The 19951-nt window shown below is 53.6% G+C and overlaps 1 protein-coding gene across 2 annotated transcripts in view; it reads left to right on the forward strand.

Annotated features, from left to right (window-relative positions):
- The window catches only part of PIK3R3 (phosphoinositide-3-kinase regulatory subunit 3), a 349039-nt gene that overhangs the window by 144866 nt on the left and 184222 nt on the right, over positions 1-19951 (forward strand). For both annotated transcript variants that reach the window (XR_012160507.1, XM_073357839.1), the window contains exon 4: positions 1524-1655. Coding sequence is in view for 1 of the 2 variants with exons in the window: in XM_073357839.1 (XP_073213940.1) it covers positions 1524-1655 (132 nt within the window). In the remaining variant the exon portion in view is untranslated. The remainder of the gene's footprint in view (positions 1-1523; positions 1656-19951) is intronic.

The raw sequence follows: 19951 nt of genomic DNA on the forward strand, positions 1-19951 counted from the left end.
GGCTGGCCGGCAGAACCAGTGGGGAAAATCAACAAACCCGCTTTCTGCCGGAAACCGCGGCTCGGTCAAACCCGAAACCCATCAGACGTTGCGTCGATTTCAGTGACATTTCAATTCAGATAAAAACTGGGGAAAGGCGCATTCGGACAGGGTCCAAACAGGCCGGTTCGAATGAACCATTTCAATGGCTCGGTTTGGAACAACTCTTGGTTCCGTTTTTTATTTTGTGCTGTATCACATACGGTGAAACATCAAAAGTCCAAATCAACACAAAACATTTGATTTTTTATTTTTTTTGGTCAAAACAAAACATTTTGATTAACCCGATTTCCCCCTCCTCCAGCAAGCTCCCCCGGCCAGAGCTTGGCTGGGAGACCTCCAAGGAAAACCCACGATGCAAGAGTTCTAGGGATTTATTTTTTGGTTGCTCTTTCCGCAGAACAGGTGGTGAAGTATGTCCCTGCATAGCGCTGCTGGGCGGGCCACTCCAGGTCCCTTGTGCTTGTTAAAAATCCTACTGGATTTGTCCCAGCACTGACACAAGTATCCTAGACAAATTCCATTTTGGGTGATTCCGTTCTGCCTCCTCTGTGCTTCCTACTGGATATGGCATCCTTCACTTCCTTGTAGTGTTACTTTGTGCATTTATACACTGCCGTGCCCCACTCCAGAGGCAGCTGCATTTCGGTGGTTCCTGTATGTGTCATTTGAAAAGTGATTTGGGAGGATATCTCTGTTATTAAAGCCCAATGCACAAATCAATCCAAACTTCTGAGCCATTCAATTCAGAACTCAATTTCAGCGTGTAACACCCCGGTGGTAATTCAGCAGCTACTCTTCTTTTCAAAGGGGCACGTTTGAGGACATAGGGAAAATAATTGGCTGTCCCATGGTTTGTGATGTGCTTGTCTCTTCCAATTGCCAGTGTTTACTTTTAGGCAGATTATGGGCTTCTCTCTGAGGAGGAAGAATCAGCTTTCATTGATGGTGTTTTGTTTTGCTTTGAATTGTTTTCCATGAATTACAGCATATTGAAAACTGACCTTCTCCTTCAGAGCATCGTTGTGGGTCCACACCCCGTTGTGCTTGGCACTGTACAGATATGCCGTATGAGAGCATCCCGTCCTCAAAGAGCTTTCAGGTGAAACAGGCAAGACACAAGGGGAGAAGGGCTAAGCCCATTGAAGCCAATGGGAGTTTTGCCACTGATGACAGTGGGTCAGGATTTCCCGCAACAGCTGGATGAGACCAAAAAGGCCTTGGCAGGGGCGGAGTAGGATGGGGTAGCAAAATATAATAGGATGCTTTAGCCCAGGCCAGCCGTGAGTACCCTTGTTGTCTCCAGTGATTGCCGTGGGTATCTTAGGAGAACCTATTCTCAAGCATGAGGATTGGTCAGTTTCAGCCTCAGTGTGGGATCCCTCCAGGCAGTGAAGGGTTTTGCTCTGGGGCAGACATTTCCCCCCAGCTCGTCTGTACCTTTGGCCTATGGGAGTGACGTTCTTCCTCCGCTCCCCTTCCAGATGCAGCAGCTGTAGACATGGACCCGTTTGATGGGCAGACGTTGGCTGAGGCACTGAAGTGGTACCTCCACGATCTCCCGTGCCCTGTGATCCACCCAGCAATATACAGCGAATTAATCTACACTGCTCAAGGTAATCACCCCATTTGCTTTGCCTGGCTGCTTTATGGGCGGTGGGGTTCTTCGAGCTTCATCATGGGAAGGCTTGGTAAACGGGCCATCACTGCATCTCGTGATCAGTCGCTGGTGCTACTGAATATAACTCGATCTGGAGTGAGTGGCGGGGTCCACATCTGGATCCAGACTGGGCTTAGGTTGAAGGGCTGGAGTTCAGGTGTGTGGTTAAGCCAGATCTAGGGCTCGAATCAGTATCCGATTAGACAGTGTCAGACTTCCTCTAGCTTCTCTTGCGGCGTGTGGATTTCAGGCAAGCGTGGGGGAAATCTCATGAGATCAGTTGTTCCCCTGAGAATTCCACTATCCTCCACTGCATCTAATGTCAGTCCCTCTAGTTTAGGATCCCCCCTGATCCAGAAGAGTTAGGGGTGGGTTTGGATCTGGCGGTTCCCTGAAATGTATAGCAGATTCCATCCATGGAGAAAGGGCAGCAATGCGTTTCCAGGTAATGCTCTTCAGGGAGAATTTCCTTCTCAGGTTTCCTTCTCTCTCCTATGCTTGAGAAAAACACAGAGATGTATTTTAATGACCCCAAGAGGTTGGGATAAAGACTTAATGTCTCGTCCCAAGCACAGCGGCACCCCCTCCCATCCCACTGGGCTAATGGATCAGGAAAGATGCCCTCACTGAACCACCCTTGCTTCTACCCTGTGGGCATCTCACAGTTCTTTAGAGGTCTCCCTCTAAAGAGCCTAATAAACCCAGCTGATTGAAGTCAGTCTTGCTTAGCGTGTGATAGCTGAGAAGGAGCTGAGATGAGGTGCCGTGGCTGCAGGGCAGGCTGCATTGCCAAGGTTTCCGTCCCAGTAAATTGTCCCGATGTAATCCATCCTCAGCAGTAGAGTTGAGAGGCCCCATCTGAGATCAGGCCCCCCTTGGGCTAGGCATTGCACATACACAGAGTGCATGTATCGAGAGCCATGGTAGACAGTCCCTGCCCTGGAGAGGTTATAATAGAAAGAGACGAGACAGACAAATGGTGACCAGAAGGGAGCAGTAGTATCCCCATTTCAAAGGAAGTTCAGGGAAACCAAGTGACTTGCCCAGGGTCACCCGGGAAAAGAAAGGGATTGAACCCCAACCACCCGACTCCCATTCGCTTTCCCGTTCCCAGTTGCTGCTTTCATCCTCTGGCCACTCCAGTTTACTTGAGCCGTGGCTTCCTGTTAGCCTACACACCGAAGAAGCTGAATCTCAAAATGAGCAGAACACATTGCTTCCCCCATCCTCCCTTCCTAACAGGAATCATCAGGCTTTGTCCCTGTCTCCCAGTCCATAATAATCTCTTCAAGCGGCTATTCGTAATGATCCAACTGCCGGGGATGGATGGAGCGCATGGAAACACCCACCTCAAGTGTTAGATCAAGGTCAAGAAATCGATTGCCATTAAAAGCGACATCCCCACCGCCCCTCCCTGCCTCATCCATCATTTGTCACGCCGCCGGCGACCTCTCGACCCGCTGGCATGGAAGAGCCTTTAGGAAAGCACACACCTCCCCGGAGCCCGTAGTCCCTGCTGTATCCATCACTGGGATGACATTGGGGGATGGACGCAATTGGCAGTCGCCTGCTGGTAAAACATTAAATAGCCACGGAGAGCCCTTCACCCGAAGAAGCATCGGTTTCTCTTTAGATTCGTTCTTCAGTCCTGGGTGGATGCCCTTCCTTATTGCAGCCAGTCTGTGAAAGAGAATAGACTCTAAGCCAGGTGCAAAGCAGCTACTTGCTATTGGCCTAGCTGCTTAGTTACATGTATCGTTGAGATTTAGAGGTAATAATGGGCCAAATCCACCCCTGCTGTCAGTGGAGTTACCCCAGGGATGACTGTGGTTCACCACTAGCCTTTCGTCCCAAAGGAGCCCAGAGTGCTATACCAACAGAGATCAACACATTACATCTCTGGATCACTTCGCACACGGCTGAAATGCAGCCACCTCTGGGGCGGGACAGCAGGCAGGCAGAATGCACTCCAGTTTAGGGCAGGAAGCAAACACTGCGCAGCCCTTTAGGAAAGGGCAGTGACAAAACAAGCACCAATCCAAACCACTGCCATGATTTTGTCTTGTTTCCCTTCTCCGTTGCATCGTCTGTTGCCCAAGGGAGGCCCCAGTGCTGCAAACCCTCCCTCCTGGGACTAGTTCCGTTCAAGTCAGGCGTACAGGCTATTCGCGTAAGGAAGGTGTTTTCGGAATCAGGGCCTCCGACTGTAAACTCGGCAAGGCAGCGACTGAGTGGCCAACCGGCGGCTGGTGTCAGCTGTCGTAGCTCCATTAAAGTCTAGCGAGCTAGGAGAGTTGACACCAGCTCCAGATCTGTGCCTTTACTGCTGAAAAGCAGCAAGAGATCGGCACGAAGAACAGAAATGATCGCTCTAAAACTAACCGGCACAAACCACGCCCGGCCTGCACCACCCAAGGCCTCATGGGGACGCTTCCAGTAGGATTTTCAGCAGGGTTTCTTTGTTTCCTTTTTAATCTCAATTGAAAAGAAAGGGTTAAAGGAACCTGAAAGCGTATTGAGGAATCAGGCGCATATGGTATCTCCCCCGCCCGTCATCCACCATCCCTGTCCCCAACACACAACTCCCTCCGAAACAGCCACATGGACAGCAACGACTTTAGCATGACTAACAATTGCAGCCACTGCAGATGTGCTCCGTCCGGCAGCTTTTTGCAGACATTCAGTAAATGCAAGGGGGCCGACGGTACTGAGTCGACAGGTCAGTTGTTTGGCTGTATGACGGTATGGGGCTAGGTTGGCTGTGTTTTTCTGAGTCTCATGGGTCAGTCGAGCCGTCAAGCTGAGAACACGGGAGAGGCCCCCATCAGATGCAGAGCAAAGAGGAAAACTGGTGACGGGGGGAAACTGGGTCTTCCGCTGATGACCCAACTTGTTGCAGAGGGCCCTGTGTGTTGTGCCTACCTCTGGCTCGATCCTGGGCTCCAGTGGATGTAGTGTGGAAGGGGTGGGGTCTTGGGTCAGACCAAAACCAAGACAGGCCATGATGTTCAGCTCTGAATCCGAGCTCCCTCAGAGGCAGGGAGATTTTCAGACCTGCCGAATCAGGTGGGTCATTCCCCAGGAAGGCTTGGGCTCCTCAAACTTTAGGATATCCTGTCCTTCCATGGGACTAGCCACAAACTCCAGTGCAGAGAATCGCAGGCCCCCTGCCAGCTGCTGGAGTGTCTCGGGTGGGCACTGTGCTTCTCAGAGGGACAGGACATGTTCTCCGCTGGCTCAGGGGCTGCTGATGGAGAGGGGGCATTGCCCTTTCTGGGATATCCAGCACCAGCAGGGGTACTAGGCCCAGTCACTCCTTGCACTCCGCGGGGTGCGAATATACCAGGCCTGCAACTGAGTCCTCAAACAGACACCATAGTCGAGGATGGGGATTGAACCCAGGGACTTCAACACCAGAAATCACAGGCCTCGCCCACTTGCACTAAGGAGGAGCTCTCTCTGCAATGGGGACGTAGCGGGCTGCTATTGTCTGTCGGCCCAGCCACTAAGAGACAGGAGCACACCCAGCAGGCCAGTGGAGCACACAAGGACTGAAAGGCTGCAGCAGCATACTGGGTGAGGGAAGGCTCCTTGCTCCCTTACCCTGGCTTCCCCTCCTGCAGATCCGTGCAGAAACCAGCCCAGCTGAGCTATGGAATTCGGGAGTCTGGTGGTGCTTCTACGGCAGGCAGTGGTAGAATTCCTAAATAATCCTCTCCCATGACATGAGTCATAACAAACAAGCTCTCCGCATACCGGGGCTGAGGCATTTCACAATCCCCCAGCATCCGAGTGCTGTTCCTTTGGATTGCGCACCACAGTCAACCAAGCCAAACACCGCGAGTTTCCACCCAGCAGCAAAGAATCTAAGCGCTGCCCTTGGGCAGAGACGTGAAACCACAGCCACTTGTGCCCATCTCCGGTGGTTATCGGGGCAGAAGCTAGAGATCCCTCAGCAGTCCTTGGAAAATACCCCTGGGATAAGCCCAACACGCCTTCCCTCAGCGAAGCCAGCTAATGTCCAAGGATGCAAGTGAGCTGAGCCTGCATCGCCGGCATCTAGCCCTTTGCCTTGAGAGTTACACGCCCTGGAGAAACTAATTCTCTTCTGCCCTAGAAGTAAAGAATAGTCAGGAAAATCAGAGCAGAAGGCCTGGTTAGGATCTGAATCTGGACTTTCTAGTCCATCCCATTGCAGGGGCAGGAGCAAACGTCCGGAAGTGTTCAGAACCGGGACTCTTGGTTAAGGACCTTTTCTCATAGGACTGATCCTCTGCTGGAGTGACACGTGACTGAGCAAGCAGAGCTCCTCAGGGCTTGGGTCCTGAGTTCTAATCCCTGAATCCTGAAGTCTTCACTCACTTTTTACTCCTTGAGGCAAAAATTTGCACTGACTTCAGTGCAAGATTTTTCCTGAGCGAAGGCTGATGACTGCAGGATTTACTCCTTAGCAAACGCTTGGCAGGGCGGGCTTGACTTGCTGGCCTCTGGGACGGGTACATGTGTGTCTCCTAAATAACGGCGCCCAGTGACAAAACCAATGGCACGTCTGAGAAATTCACCCTTCGCTGAAGGCAGGAGTGAGGCTCTAACCTTATCTGTCCTGGAAGGAAGCACAAATACAGATGGAAAAGGCAGTAAGCCGTGTCCATACACCACTGCACAGCCCTCGTCTTCTCTCTCGTCCATAGGCACCAGAACGGGTGGCATTGCCTCAAACGCCGAAAGGCTCTAGGCGCAGAGCCGGTGTGCCCTGGCCATGCCAGAAGTCCCAGTGGCTGCCAGGTCCCTGAGCTTCAGGCCAAGGAAGAAAGCATTATTACAACATTTTAGCTCGAGTGCCTGGGAAGGTTTTACTGTAATCTAGTCAACTTTTGGCTTTATATGGGCGTAGAAAAACCTCTGCTTTTTAGCTCAGGATGTTGGAAGCCCCTTTCGGTCTCTGCAAGCGTTTTTGGCCTGCATTGGATTGTTACAGGTTAGGTTTTATTTGAATTTTTCATTCAAGCAACCGGCCAAGTGCTTATAACTGGGAAGGTCCAGGCAGGCAGAAATCTTCAGTTCATCCAGCAGCCAGGCTGGGCTCCAAAGACCTTCTAAGTGATTTCTAAGAGAGAGAAAGCAGGGCCAACACCAAAGAGCAGAATTTCTTCTTTCGGTTTATAAACCCCCACCAGTTTATCTGAGCACCTTGCACACGGGAGTGAATTTATCCCCACCACACCAGTGTGAGGTTGGGAATTGTTATCTCCAGTTCACAGGTGGGGAACGGAGACACAACGTGACTTGTCCCACCTCACGCAGAGTCTGGGATAGAGATGAGAATTGGACCTTGGACTCCCAAATCTCAGTCCAGTCCTCCTCCGCCTCTACTGTAAGGGGATCTTTAGCATGGAAACCCTCACTGTGAGCAGGCAGAGCGAGCTAGCTAGCTGTCTGTGTGGCGAATATTATTTCTATTGTGGTCGCATCTAAAACATACTGGCTGCTTGCCAAAAGGATAGGAAGACCCGGTCCCTGCCCAGAAGAACTGATAATCCCACGATGGTGTTTCTAAGGGATCTATCAGCTGGGGACCTAAAGCGCTCTGGAATCCGTTACCTGGAGCAGCATGGCTCCGGACGCCCACATGCAGGCCAGGTAGGAGGGTGCTTTAACCCATCTCCAAGCAGTGGCTAGGGTGGCCTTCCCCAGCAGTGGAATTTCATGAGCTTATAACAAAAGATTCAGGCTCGGACAGCTTAAAAATGGTGCCTCCAGCCCCCCTCTAAGCACCTTCCCCCTTGTTTTGGGCTGTCTGTGATCTTGTACACTCCAGCCAGCTTGAATTCAACCCTATCCTTTACCCAGGGTGGAAAATCTAGACGCGGACAAAGCCCTACGGGGGTACCGTGGGGAACTGTCTTGTACTGACAGGGGCTGGGCGGGATGACCTCGCAGTGCTTTCCCGTCGTTTGTGCATCACGCCCTTGAGTGCTGTATTAGGATGAGCAAGTGAAGCTGTGTACGAGGATTTAACAAGCAAAGACTTAAAAATCAAAGGGCAAACATTGCAAGTCTTTGCGGGGGCAGTGTAGCCAAGTGGGTACAGCACTGGGCCTCAGGAGACCTGGGGTCTTATTGCCAGCTCGGCCACTGACCCACTGGGTGACCTTTTGCAGGTCACTTTCCCGCCCCATGCCTCAGTTTCCCCATCTTTAAATGGGGGTAACGATCCTGCCCTCCTCATTAAAGCGCTGGAAGATCGGGAGATGAACGGCGCTAGATAAGAGCTGGTGAGTATCCGTATAGATCCCCTTTTGCTCAGCCCTTACTCCTCAGCGTGCGTTTTGCCTGGCCAAACGCTGAGTCAGAATCTCAGCACTGTCCCTGCAGCTTCCGAAGGCCAGATGTGCAGAGGAAGTCACACCCCCACGTGGCTGTTGTACCAGATGTTCTGGGGCTGCAACGCCCCATCAACCAGTCGGATCCATCTAGTTCACAGTGCCTTCAGTCTCCCCACTGGCTCTTGCAATGGGCTGAGGGCCACACACACCTCAGACCTGCCTGCTCTGCCCATGAGCACGGCCCCTTGCCAAAGCGTTCGGAGCAGAGCAGCCAGGGAGCTGGCCCTTAGCTCAGGCTATGGAAGCACATGCTCCGAGCTCCAGAAGGCTAGGGTGACCATCCGTCACATTTTTTAAGGAACAGTCCCATTTTGGGGGACTTTTTCTTAGATTGGTGCCTATTACCCCCCACCCCCGGCCCGTTTTTTCACAGTTGCTATCTGGTCTCCCTACAGAAGGCCCACGTTTAGTTCCCCACAGGCCGGCTCTCTAGAAGGGTCCTGGCAGCCGGAAAGAACTTCCCTCTGCTCAGTGCAAAGCCCTGAGTTATGGCTGTGCTGTGCCTGTTGTCTGGTTTTTCTGGCAGCTCTGTTTCTTGGTGACTGTGGGCGAGTTTATTAACCTGTGGAAGTGCCTCCGAGAGCATCCCGAATCTCCTGTACGGGGGGAGTTACTCAGAGTGATTGTTCCTGGGGGAGGTGACAGAGCAGCCGTGGGCCCAGATTCCCAGAGCTATTTCGGTGTCTAACTCCCCCTGAAATGAAGGCAAGGTAGACACCTAAACACCTTTATGCACCCGGGCCTGGCTACGCAAGGGCACGCCTGCGCTGGAAACCACTGAGACCCTCATTCAGCATCTAGGCAGGCAAAGCACAGGCCGGTTAATCTGTTAGGGTTAATGGTAGCAGCCATTGACAGATGGGGCTTGCGGGGGTAGACGAGGCCAATGCCAGTTGTGGTTGGTTACCACCGAGTTCTGGGATGGGGCCAGGTCTCCACGTGGGGCGAGTCAGCTCTCACCGCAACGCCTCTCGGTAGTAATTATCTCTGTTGGCAGAGCAGCCTGGATCGCTTGGCACTAGGCGCCAGCCACCAATGTGTTTGAATACGGCTGTGTGGAAATGTCTACGCTTAGGAGCAAAGACAGTAGGCTGCTCTTACAGGACGGGGGACTCTATCCTGGGGAGCAGTGACGGACAACAGTTTGGGGGTTGTGGCGGAGAATCAGCTGAACGTGAGCTCCCGGGGCCAAAAGAGCTAATGCCCCCCTGGGAGGCATAAACAGATAGATCTCGTGTAGGAGCAGAGAGGTGATTTTACCTCTGGATGTAGCGCCGGTGGCAATCCTGGGCCCGGTTCTGGTGCCCACCATTCAAAGAGAATGTAAATGAACTGGAGACGGTAGGGAGAAGAGCCATGATATGATTAAAGGATTAGAAAACCAGCCTTGGAGTGATAGACTCGAGGAGCTTAACAAAGCAAAGGTTAAGGGGTGACTTGCTTAGAGTCTGTAAGTACCCTGCCTCTAAAACAAATATTTGATAACAGGCTCTTCAATCTACCAAAGAAAGGTCTAGCACGTTCTGGAAGCTGAACCTAGACAAATTCAGATTGGATGTAATGTATACATTTCTAACAGTGAGAGTAATTAATCAATGGAACAATTTACCAAGGATCATGGTGGATTCTTTATCACTGATGACTGTTGCAATCAAGACGGGATGTTTTTCTAAAAGATCTTCTGCAGGAATTATTTGGGGACAGGTCTCTGGGCCTGTGCTATGCAGGAGGTCAGCCTAGATGCTCACAGTGGTCCCTTCTGGCCTAGGAATCTATTAATTGATTGACACCCCTGCACATATGCATATCCCCGCAATGCTCTAACATCCATGTCCAGAGCAGATGGCCTTGTGAAAGCTGAACCAGCAAAAGAAAGGAAGCCCGGGGCCATCAATGTAGAGCAGGGGTTCTCAACCCTTTTCTTTCTGAGGCTCCCCCAACACGCTATAAAAACTCCACAGCCCAACCATGCCACAATAACTGGTTTTCTGCATATACAAGCCAGGGCTGGTGTTAGGGGGTAGCAAGCAGGGCGATTGCCTGGGGCCCCATGCCACACGAAGCTACATTGCTCAGGCTTCGGCTTCAGTTCTCTGATATTCAAAGCCCTGCAGGCCTGTTTTGATTAGAACGAGATATTGGTGATATGAGTCAGATATATACTTGGGGACATCTGATTTATGTACAAAACGTTTATTCTGGGCCCAGGTACCTCCGTGTCTGCCCCTCCAGTGAGCTGTGTGCTCAAGGAGCTTCCTCTCTGGCTCACACTGACATCTTCTCTGGTTTACGCTGTCCCTAACACACAGTCTGTAACTAGACTCCTAGCTCCTGTCTTTGCAACCAAGGAAACCCCTGTTAACCTGCCTGGGTTAGCCCTGAGCTGCCATGTGGCCGATTGTCGTGGGTGATCACCACCCTTTTCTGTAGCTGTTTTTATTGCATAAAGGGGCTTGACTGCACCTTCTGTTGAGCCTGAAAGAGGCTGCTTGGCCCCCATTGGCTTTAACAAGGTCTGTGACTGTCTTTGGATCTGAGGCTAAGGGCTTGTCTACGCTGACACGAGGGGATCTCCAGTCAACAGTATGCAAGCACCTCAGAGTCTTTACAGGACTTATCCTCACACACCCCTGGGAGGCAGGGCAGGGCTGTGATCTGCATTGTATGGGGGAAACTGAGGCACAGAGAGGCTACGTGACTTGCCCAAGGACATGCAGGGAGGCTGCAACAGAGTAGAGAATCAAACTCCACTCTTCAGCTTGCATGCTAACCCCTGCCCCATGCTGCCTCTCCATGTGCCCTGCGCGGCCTGACTGGTCACTTGGCACCTTCCACCTGCTCGGCTGTGAGTAACAGCCCCATCCTTCAGAGCCAGCTGCTGCCACACTGTCATTCCCAGCTGGCCAGAAGCGGTCACTGTTGAGCAACATGAAGTTTTCCCTTCCAGCGATTAACTCTGCATCTCCCACAGCGCAGGGCAGATCGTAGCATCACCCAGAGACCACCAGGGCAGACCCATGAGGGCACCTTTCTCTTTGTTTCTGGGATGTGCAGGAGTTCACTCTCCTTCCCACTTCGAGCCTAGAATCCCAGTGTCTCCGCAAGGCAGGATCCCTGACCCGCGATCACCCAAATGGTAACTATCCACTTCACTTAAAAACTTGGCTCCCTTGTCTTCCTTCGGAGCCCAAGTTTTGAAATAAGATTTCCCCCTCTGTTGTTATTATAACTACCTGAGACCTTCCTGTCTCAAGGAATAAAACATTTCCACCGTCCGCGGGATTAGCACCTCTTTAAATCATGCTTTTGGCTCGCCTGGGAAGGACCAAAAAACCCAACCAGGAGATCGCTGTGGGGAACGCAACTGGCTAAACGAGACCGAAATGAATTAGCTCTTAATGAGCGACGACCCCAGCTTGCAGTCAAGCCTTTCGCTGCTCGAAACGTCTCGCTTGCCACGGCACCTTTGGCTTTATTCCCCTCGGCTGATTGCCTCTTTGTCCAGGCACTGCATCGGCTAAAGGGCTCAGCGGGCAAACGAGTTGCATGTCTGCATGTTCTAGGCATCCCTCCACGCACACAATGACACGTGGCCAACCAACCATGTTTCTCCTGGGATTTCCCCCTCCCACCACAAACTTCCCGGACTCAGCGCTGGAAAGGGGCCATTTCCTGTAGCTATTGCTGACCCCCTCTGAGGATTGCAATGCCAGCGTACCTCTTGTAAACCTTAGCCCGCTCTTGCAAGCGGAGAGATTTGAACTCCGAGCTCCAGGAGCAAGAGCACTGGGCCTGCTAAGTACTCACGTACCATAGGGCAGTGGGGAGTCTTAGGTGCCAGATTTAGCTCCGGCACTTGTTCATTCTTACTTATTTTATTCTGCCAGGGCAGGTAAGGCCTGATTCAATGGAAGGATTCCCACTGAAACACAGAGATGTTGGGTCAGGCCCCAGGAATTGGATCAGGCTCCTAGTTTGCCTTCATTCCTTGGCTTTGCTTGTAGCTTCTTCATCTAAATCAACAGCCTCATTCTGAGTCCACAGCTCCCCCCGTGTCCCACAGAGCAGCACATCTGTGCCATGGATGAGCAGGGCTTGGCGGGACAGGGATGGGGGAGGCCGGGCTGCTGATATGCAGGACGGGAAGGGCTGATTCCAGGCGTGTGCACGTCCCACTCAGTAAAAATGCTGCAGCACCGAGGGACTCCGGCTCCCGCTGGCTTTGACTGGAGACGCCCTCTGAAAATCCGGCTCCTCGGTGGGAGCCCCGGTTCTGCCACCGACTGACCGTGCGATTGGGGGCGAGTCACTTCTCCTCGCCGTGACTCCGTTTCCCCGTCTGCCAAAGGACAGGGCACTCAGGATGCCGAGCCGCCGCTGTGCCAGGCTTTGGGACCTGGAGACGGGAGGGGATGTATAAGCACCGACTGTTATTTAGAGAGAGGTCCCGGCGTGGATCTAAAGCTTCAAGGGTGCTCAGAGGGTGGGTCTTTGCTGTAGGCCCATCTCCAGCACTAAGAGCGTTCCTGGCTACTTGGATCTTTTCGGCCAATGGTCTGCGTATTACAACTCCCAGCTCTTACCATTGCTCCGTTTAATCCCCTGCTGCGGCAGGATGTGCCGCGGGGACGGAAGCACCATTGGGCTGACAGGAGGAGGCCGGGGCACCTTTGGCTCAGAACCACCTCAGGTTGGAGGGGATTGGTTGGGGATCGGCCCTGCTTTGAGCAGGGGGGTGGACTCGATGACCTCCTGAGGTCCCTTCCAACCCTGAGATTCTATGATTCTATGGAGGGTTTGTGTCTCAACTCACAGTTTCATGTGGGGAGAGGGGGTGTAGAAAACCATTTTTACTGGGACCCCGGCCAGGCTGGAAGCACCTGCGAGCACAACAGCAGGAGCCTGTGGCTCAGAGAACGGCCCGGCCCAGCAGATCGGACACGAGGGACTTGTCTACAAGAGGCATTGCTGCCTGGCAAGCCAGGAGGTGAATTTCCAGCACATTCGCTCGCTGCACAGGGACATCCTGCGTAGACAAAGTTCATAGGGATCATCTGGGGAGCAGCTCCGATTTTTCACTGACGCCTTTGCTGTTGGAAAGCCCTGGCCTGCAGCCTCCATCCTCATTCGGTGAATGCACACACAGGCCAGATCCAGCACAGACTGGCTCAGTGCAGCTTCCCCAGCCTTCTCTGTTGCTGTCTTCTCTCTCCTGCTCTCACCACAGCTGAGTCAGCGTGGGTAACGCAGGAACTGCCTCCGGGACAGGGATTTCCCTCTGGCTGGAACAGCTGGCTCCTCAGACTCCCTGGATCATTCAGGGTTTGGCAGGAGACCGAGCAAAAGACATAACTTGGCCCATGGAGTTTGAACTTGGGTATGGGAGCGTGAGCTGGGAGCCCCCTCCAATGCCCTGTCCGGGAGCAAAGCTTTTCCTGCAGCCGCCTGATCACCACGGCTGTCTACACGCCTTACGCCTCTCCTGAGATCCCCCCCATGGAGCCAGCCTGGAGTAGCCAGCTCCAGCCGCGTGGGACCCTTCTCTCGACAGTCAGCCGAGGGCAGCGGGCCTTGGGCTCTCCCAAGCTCAGCACTATTGAGCTGCGTTTGCATGGGGATGGGAAGCCTCCAAAGACGGTCGCGGTGACAGGCATGGGTGGCTCGGCAGCTTGTGGGCACTGTGCTGCAGGCTTACTCAGAAGCTTAAAGTGAGGCACATGCGTAAGTGAGGGCAGGATCCGCACCAAAGAGACCCTACCGTTCGGTTGGGCTGGGTTTTCGTTCGTGTTAAGCCCTGGTGTTAAGTAGCAGGGTTTTTTTAACATCTCTGTGGTGTTCCTTTCAATATTCATAGATATTTTAGATATTATTAAGGTCAGAAGGGACCATTATGATCATCTAGTCTGACCTCCTGCACAAGGCAGGCCACAGAATCTCACCCACCCACTCCTGCGATAAACCTCTCACCTAGGTCTGAGCTATTGACTTCCTCAAATCATGGTTTAAAGACTTCAAGGTGCAGAGAATCTTCCAGCAAGTGACCCCTGTCCCATACTACACAGGAAGGCGAAAAACCTCCAGGGCCTCTGTCAATCTGCCATGGAGGAAAATTCCTTCCCGACCCCAAATATGGTGATCAGCTGAACCCTGAGCATGTGGGCAAGACTCACCAGCCAGATACCCAGGAAAGAATTCTCTGTAGTAACTCAGAGCCCACCCCATCATATAACATGCGAGTGGCTGATGGGTCTGTGCGCTGCTGCCATCTGGTCGCTAGGCTCGGAACTGTGTTTCATAAGCCCTATACGGCTAATAATCACTGAAGATTCTCCTTCAGCTCAAGTAGCGGGGGGGAGGGGGCCTGTGCTTAGAAGCACATTTCTCAGTGCTGACTCTTCAAGCGTTTGTAAAGGGGCGCCCTCCGCGGAGGTCTCAGCCCAGCTTTGTCCTTCTCGATTGCTAGCTTCTCCCTTTGCCCTTCAGGAGACCCGCTGGGCTGTACACTGATCAAGTCCTCAGAAAACCCTACCTAAAAGACTAACACCCAGACAATGCTGAATTAGGAGCAAATTAACCTCAGAAAAGAACCTATCAATTATAGCCAGCACAAATAACAATCAGGCCCTTTAATTTTAAACTTAATCCCCTTCGTCTTAGTGTGCCCCAGGCGTAACACGCAGCAGCAACCGAAATACACTGCAGCTGCCCTTGCGTCCTCCGTATGCAGCCCTGGGAACAACGAGAAGAGAGGCTGGGAAAGCCGGGGGAGGAGGCCGGGTCATGGCAGGTCAGGGTGGGGACTGAGCTATTTAGGGTTAGAGCCTGCCAGTGTCTCTGCCCAGGCTCACACCAGCACCTAGCGGCATCACTGGGTGTGTCCCAGCAGAGCCATTGGCAGATCTGGGCCCTAGACTTTAAGGGCCAAATCCTGCAATGATTTGACCTTCATGCCGCCCTGCTGAAGTCAATCAGGCTGCATAGGGTGTGAGGCAATGCAGAATCTTCATGGAAGGGTGATAGGGATGGCACCTCAGTATCCCCCTGGGATGGGTGGAGAGAGAGAGAGAGAAAGGGAAATAGAAAGAGAAAGATGTTTGGGATGCACAGATATGTATGGGGGTGGATAGACGTATGGGGGTGGATGGATGGGGAGATATGGATGGGGTGGATGGATGACTAGAAAGATATGTATGGGGGTAGATGGGTGGGGAGATATGTATGGAAGTGGATATACATGTATGGCGGTGGATGGCTGGCTAGATAGATATGTAAGGGGAGGATAAAAGTATAGGAGTGGATGGATGGATCGCTAGATAGATACGAATGGGGTGGTTAGACATATGCGGGTGGATGGATGGCTAGATAGCTATATTTGGAGTGGATAGAAGTATAGGATTGGATGGATGGACATGTGTGGGGTGGATAGACGTACGGGGTGGATGGATGGATATGTATGGGGAGGATAGACATATGGGGCTGGATGGATGGCTAGACAGGTATGTATGGGAGTGGATAGACAGATATGGCGGTGGATAGATGGCTAGATAGATATGTTTGGGGGTGGATGGATGGATGGATGGATAGATAGATAGATATGTATGGGGAGGATAGACGTATGGGGTGGATGGATGGCTAGACAGGTATGTATGGGAGTGGATAGACAGGTATGGCGGTGGATGGTTGGCTAGATAGATATATATGGGGTGGATAGAAGTATAGGATTGGGTGGATGGATATGTAAGGGGTGGATGGCTGGCTGGCTAGATAGATGTTTGCGGGTGGGTAGATATGTATGGGGGTGGATGGATGGATAGATAGATAGATATGTATGGGGAGGATAGACGTATGGGGTGGATGGATATCTCCCAAAATGGCCCGCAGGGAGCATGGCATGGGGATGGAGTGTCCCGTCCTGCCTTCCTCCCTCTCACATTCTAGGAAGGAAATCAAAGGCTGCCTCCTTTCCAAGAATAAAAACTCAATTAGAAAGCAATTAGTTTGACTGGCTCGTTAAGCCACTTCAAAGGGGAGCTGTCTTTCCCCCCCGCAGCCTGCGAGTTCCAGAAATTCCAGGGCAGAAATAATCTTTGTTCGTTTCACGACGCAAGGAGGAGGCCAAAACCGGGAACAGAGGCGAAAGCAACTGGGTGCTTTCACGGGCTCTGGAAGCTCTTTTTCTCATGAGGAAGTTAATTTTTACATTTGTCTTTAAAGCGTCCCCAGAATCAGAGCGTGGTGCGATCCCTAGCGTGCACAGACATGCTCGCGCTGGCTATCGTGAGCTGGCAGGCGTATGCGTATCGACGCGGGCTCAGAATCCCACTCCCAGCTCCAAGTGTAGATGAACCCTAAAAATGACCGTCCAAAATCAAGACCCGTTTCAGAATCTTGGCCTGGAGCTGTGAGACAAGGGACTGGAAGTTTCACCTTCACTTAGATTTTCTATTAGGAAGAGATTAGGGGGATAAAGCAAATTCCATGGAAAATCCCATTGCTTGTGACTGATGGGCCCAAACACTGGTTCGTGTCCAGCAGGGATCAATGCTGCACTGGCTGGGAGAGCAACTAGATGGTCTATCAGGCTTTTTCCATCTCTGATTGCTGCGGTTCTTGGATGTGCAAACCTGCGGTCAGATTCAATACAGCTGCTGCTGCCAGGCCTCTGTAGGGCAGTCTGTGGCCTAGTGCGGGGTCCTGGCAAACTGGTATTCCCGACTGGAGAAGGAGAGGGGAGTTTCTATCTGGGTGGGTGACCTGCCAGGAGATCCGAGAATGTTATGCAAGGTGGCATTGGTGATTCATGAAGCAGTGTTGGGACGCTGAAGAAATGCATGAACATGGGGCTAGAGAACATGCGGCTAACCCTTGTGCTACTGCAAAATGGTTCTCCAGATGTTTGGTTCTCACCGTTCCAGCTCTTCGTGCCCACGTCAGTGAGGGTGATGAAGGGGGGGCTGTGTGGCCTCTGAAGCGTTGCTAGGGAGGGCACCAGAAGGACACGGCGTTCTCCTTACCGGGGGGGTGTGCGGCTTCCTTTCCTCGCCCTGTTCAACCACACGAGCCTGTGGAGGAGCCGGGCGAGGGCTGTTGGGGGGAAAGGTCAGGACCACGCGCTGAGAATCCTGTAGTGAACGTCCATAGAGGCACCAATGGGGCACTGAAGGGGCTGGTGCAAGCCCCAGGTCCAGTTCCTGCCGGCCCCGGCTCGCCCGCTGCCAGGCTTTGCTGTCCCTGCCACGGAGTGGATCTGCCTGGATCCCGTCTGCAGGGGAAATCCAGCCAAGCAGGCTTTCCTGCGGCTTGGGCTGCCACTGACTGCACCTGGACCACGTCGCTGGATGTGACTTTTGGGCGCACGCCCACACAGAGGGGCTGCGGGAACAGCGGGTGCCAATGCAAACGCCAGAGAGTCATTCCAGGGCCTCCGCTCCCTTTCCCCCCAACATGGGACGTTCTAGGGCCTCTCCTGCACCCAGAGCTCCCAGCTTGGCCCCTGTTGCTCTTAGGCTGGATACGTGGGCCGGCACTCGTGGCCCAAGCCCATCACCCTGGCACCCGCCAGCTTTCACTGGTGCTCATCCTGCCCACACCGGCTGCTCGTGTTCCGTGGGAGCCAATGCCACCCCGTGACCACATCCCCCGCGGGACACAGCGGCAGTACCTCCAGCTTCAGGGCATCGAGCCGGCGTTTGGAGCCAAACGCCCTTCCTCCAGATCCCCAGCCCTGGTGCACAAAGCCGCGGGGAGCCAGCTCAGCCTCGCAGCAGCTGCCTCGTGCAGCACTGAACCCCCCCAGTGCCTGAGTCTTGTTCTGGAAACCAGGTTGTAAGCTCCAGGCCCCAGGGGGCTTTCCTGCCCCAGGAGGGATTAAAGCTTAATCTGGGAGGAGGAGGGGAGGCGCCCTGGAGATCAGGGAGGTTTGGCAGCTCTGCTTCGCCGGTAGCGCAGTCACCAGCAAATGGGGCTTTTGCTTCCTTCCTCGAGACGAAGCTGGCTGCCTCTCTGGGCGCTGCATGCCCTGACCTCTGAAATCATAACTCACGAGGCAGGGGAGCTGCTGCCAGAACTGGGAAGGGGCAGAGAAGCGGGGAGGGGAAGACAGTGAGAAACACCAGCAAGCCTGGAGGAAGAGCTGGCCTGACAGGAGGCAGTGTGGCCGGAGGGATAGAGCGCAAGACTGGGCTTCAGGAGAGCCGGGTTCCTGGCTCTGCCACTGGCATGCTGGGTGTCCTTGGCCAAGGCACTTCCCCCCTCTGTGCTTCAGTCTCTCTTTCTGTAAAATGGGTGTGATGATACTGCCGGCCGTTGCAAAGCACACTGAGATCTACTGATGCTAGCTATTATTATTGCTTGTCGTTAAGGCCCTGGAGTAGGGCTCGAAAGACTGGGGATCAATCTTTGGCTCTGTCACGGACTCTGTTCTAATCTAATAATCAGGGTTCTTATACTGCACTCAGCTGTGACCACGGGCAACTCACTGCAGCTCTCTGCCTCTCAGTTCCCCATCTGTAAGAATGGGTCTAAAATCTGTCCGTGATGAGGGCCGTGTAAACACGCAGAGCTGAGTCGGCTCCACAGCCAGGCCAGGGGTTGTCCTTGGTTGGATTGCTCTTTAATAGTCCTATTGCTAATTATCTCTACATCAGTGCATAGCTACCTCGTTAGCAGAGCGTGGACTCAGCTGCACATTTTGGCTCTGGCTTCAGAACACAATGGGGTTTCGGTTTTACACTCCTGGCTTAGCCCGTCTTATATAAACTCTAACCAGGATGGACCCAGACCCTCAGCTGGTGTGAATTGGTGCATCTGAATTGACATCAGTGTAGCCACACTGCTTTCCACCGATCTGGGCTGATAGTCAGATGGGGGAGCGGTAGGGTTGACAACTTTCTAACTGCACAAAGCCGAACATCCTAGCCCCGCCCCTTTCCCGAGGCCCCACCCCCTTCCCCATCCCTTCCCTGAGGCCCTGCCCCCACTCACTACATTCCTCCTCCCTCCGTGGCTCGTTCTCCCCCACTCTCACTCACTTTCACTGGGCTGGGGCAGGAGGTTGGGGTGCGGGAGGGAGTGAGGGCTCTAACTGGGGGTGCGGGCTCCAGGGTGGGGCCGGAGATGAGGGGTTTGGAATGCAGGAGGGGTCTCCAGGTTGAGGCAAGGGGTCGGGGTGCAGGAGGGGATATGGACTCTGGGCTGGGAGTGCAGGCTCGGGACGGGGATGAGGAGTTTGGAGTGCAGGAGGGGTCTCTGAGTTTGGGGGGGGCCTCAGGGTGGGGCAGGGGTTGTGGCTTGGGCTTACCTCAGGCGGCTCCTGGTCAGCAGTGCAGTGGGGCTAAGGCAGGCTTCCAGCCTGTCCTGACACCGCGCTGCACCCCGGAAGCAGCCAGCAGGTCCGGCTCCTAGGCGGGGGGGCCAGGAGGCTCCGTGCACTGCTCTCATCGCAGACACTGCCCCCCAGCTCCCATTGGCCACAGTTCCCATTGGCCGGCGCTTGGGGCAGGGGCAGCACGTGGAGCCCTGTGGCCCCCCACTTAGGAGCTGGACCTGCTGGCGGCTTTCGGGGCGCAGCGCGGGCCAGGACAGGTAGGGACTAGCCTGCCTTAGCCCTGCAGCACCGCCAACCAGACTTTTAACAGCCCAGTCGGTGGTGCTGATCGGAGCCGTCAGGGTCCCTTTTCGACCAGGCGTTCCTGTCGAAAACCGGACACCTGGCAACCCTAGGGAGCGGGTCCACATTGGGAGTCTAACCCTCTGCCCCATCCACGCCCCGGTGGTCAGCTGTGCTCAGAGTTGGAGTTCTGCAAACCACAGAATCTGTCCGTAATGCTGACAGTCCAAGCTGGACTTCGGGACTCTTCAAGGTTCA

Source organism: Lepidochelys kempii, chromosome 8 (genome assembly GCF_965140265.1).
Source record: "Lepidochelys kempii isolate rLepKem1 chromosome 8, rLepKem1.hap2, whole genome shotgun sequence".
In the NCBI taxonomy this organism is placed as follows: Eukaryota; Metazoa; Chordata; order Testudines; family Cheloniidae; genus Lepidochelys; species Lepidochelys kempii.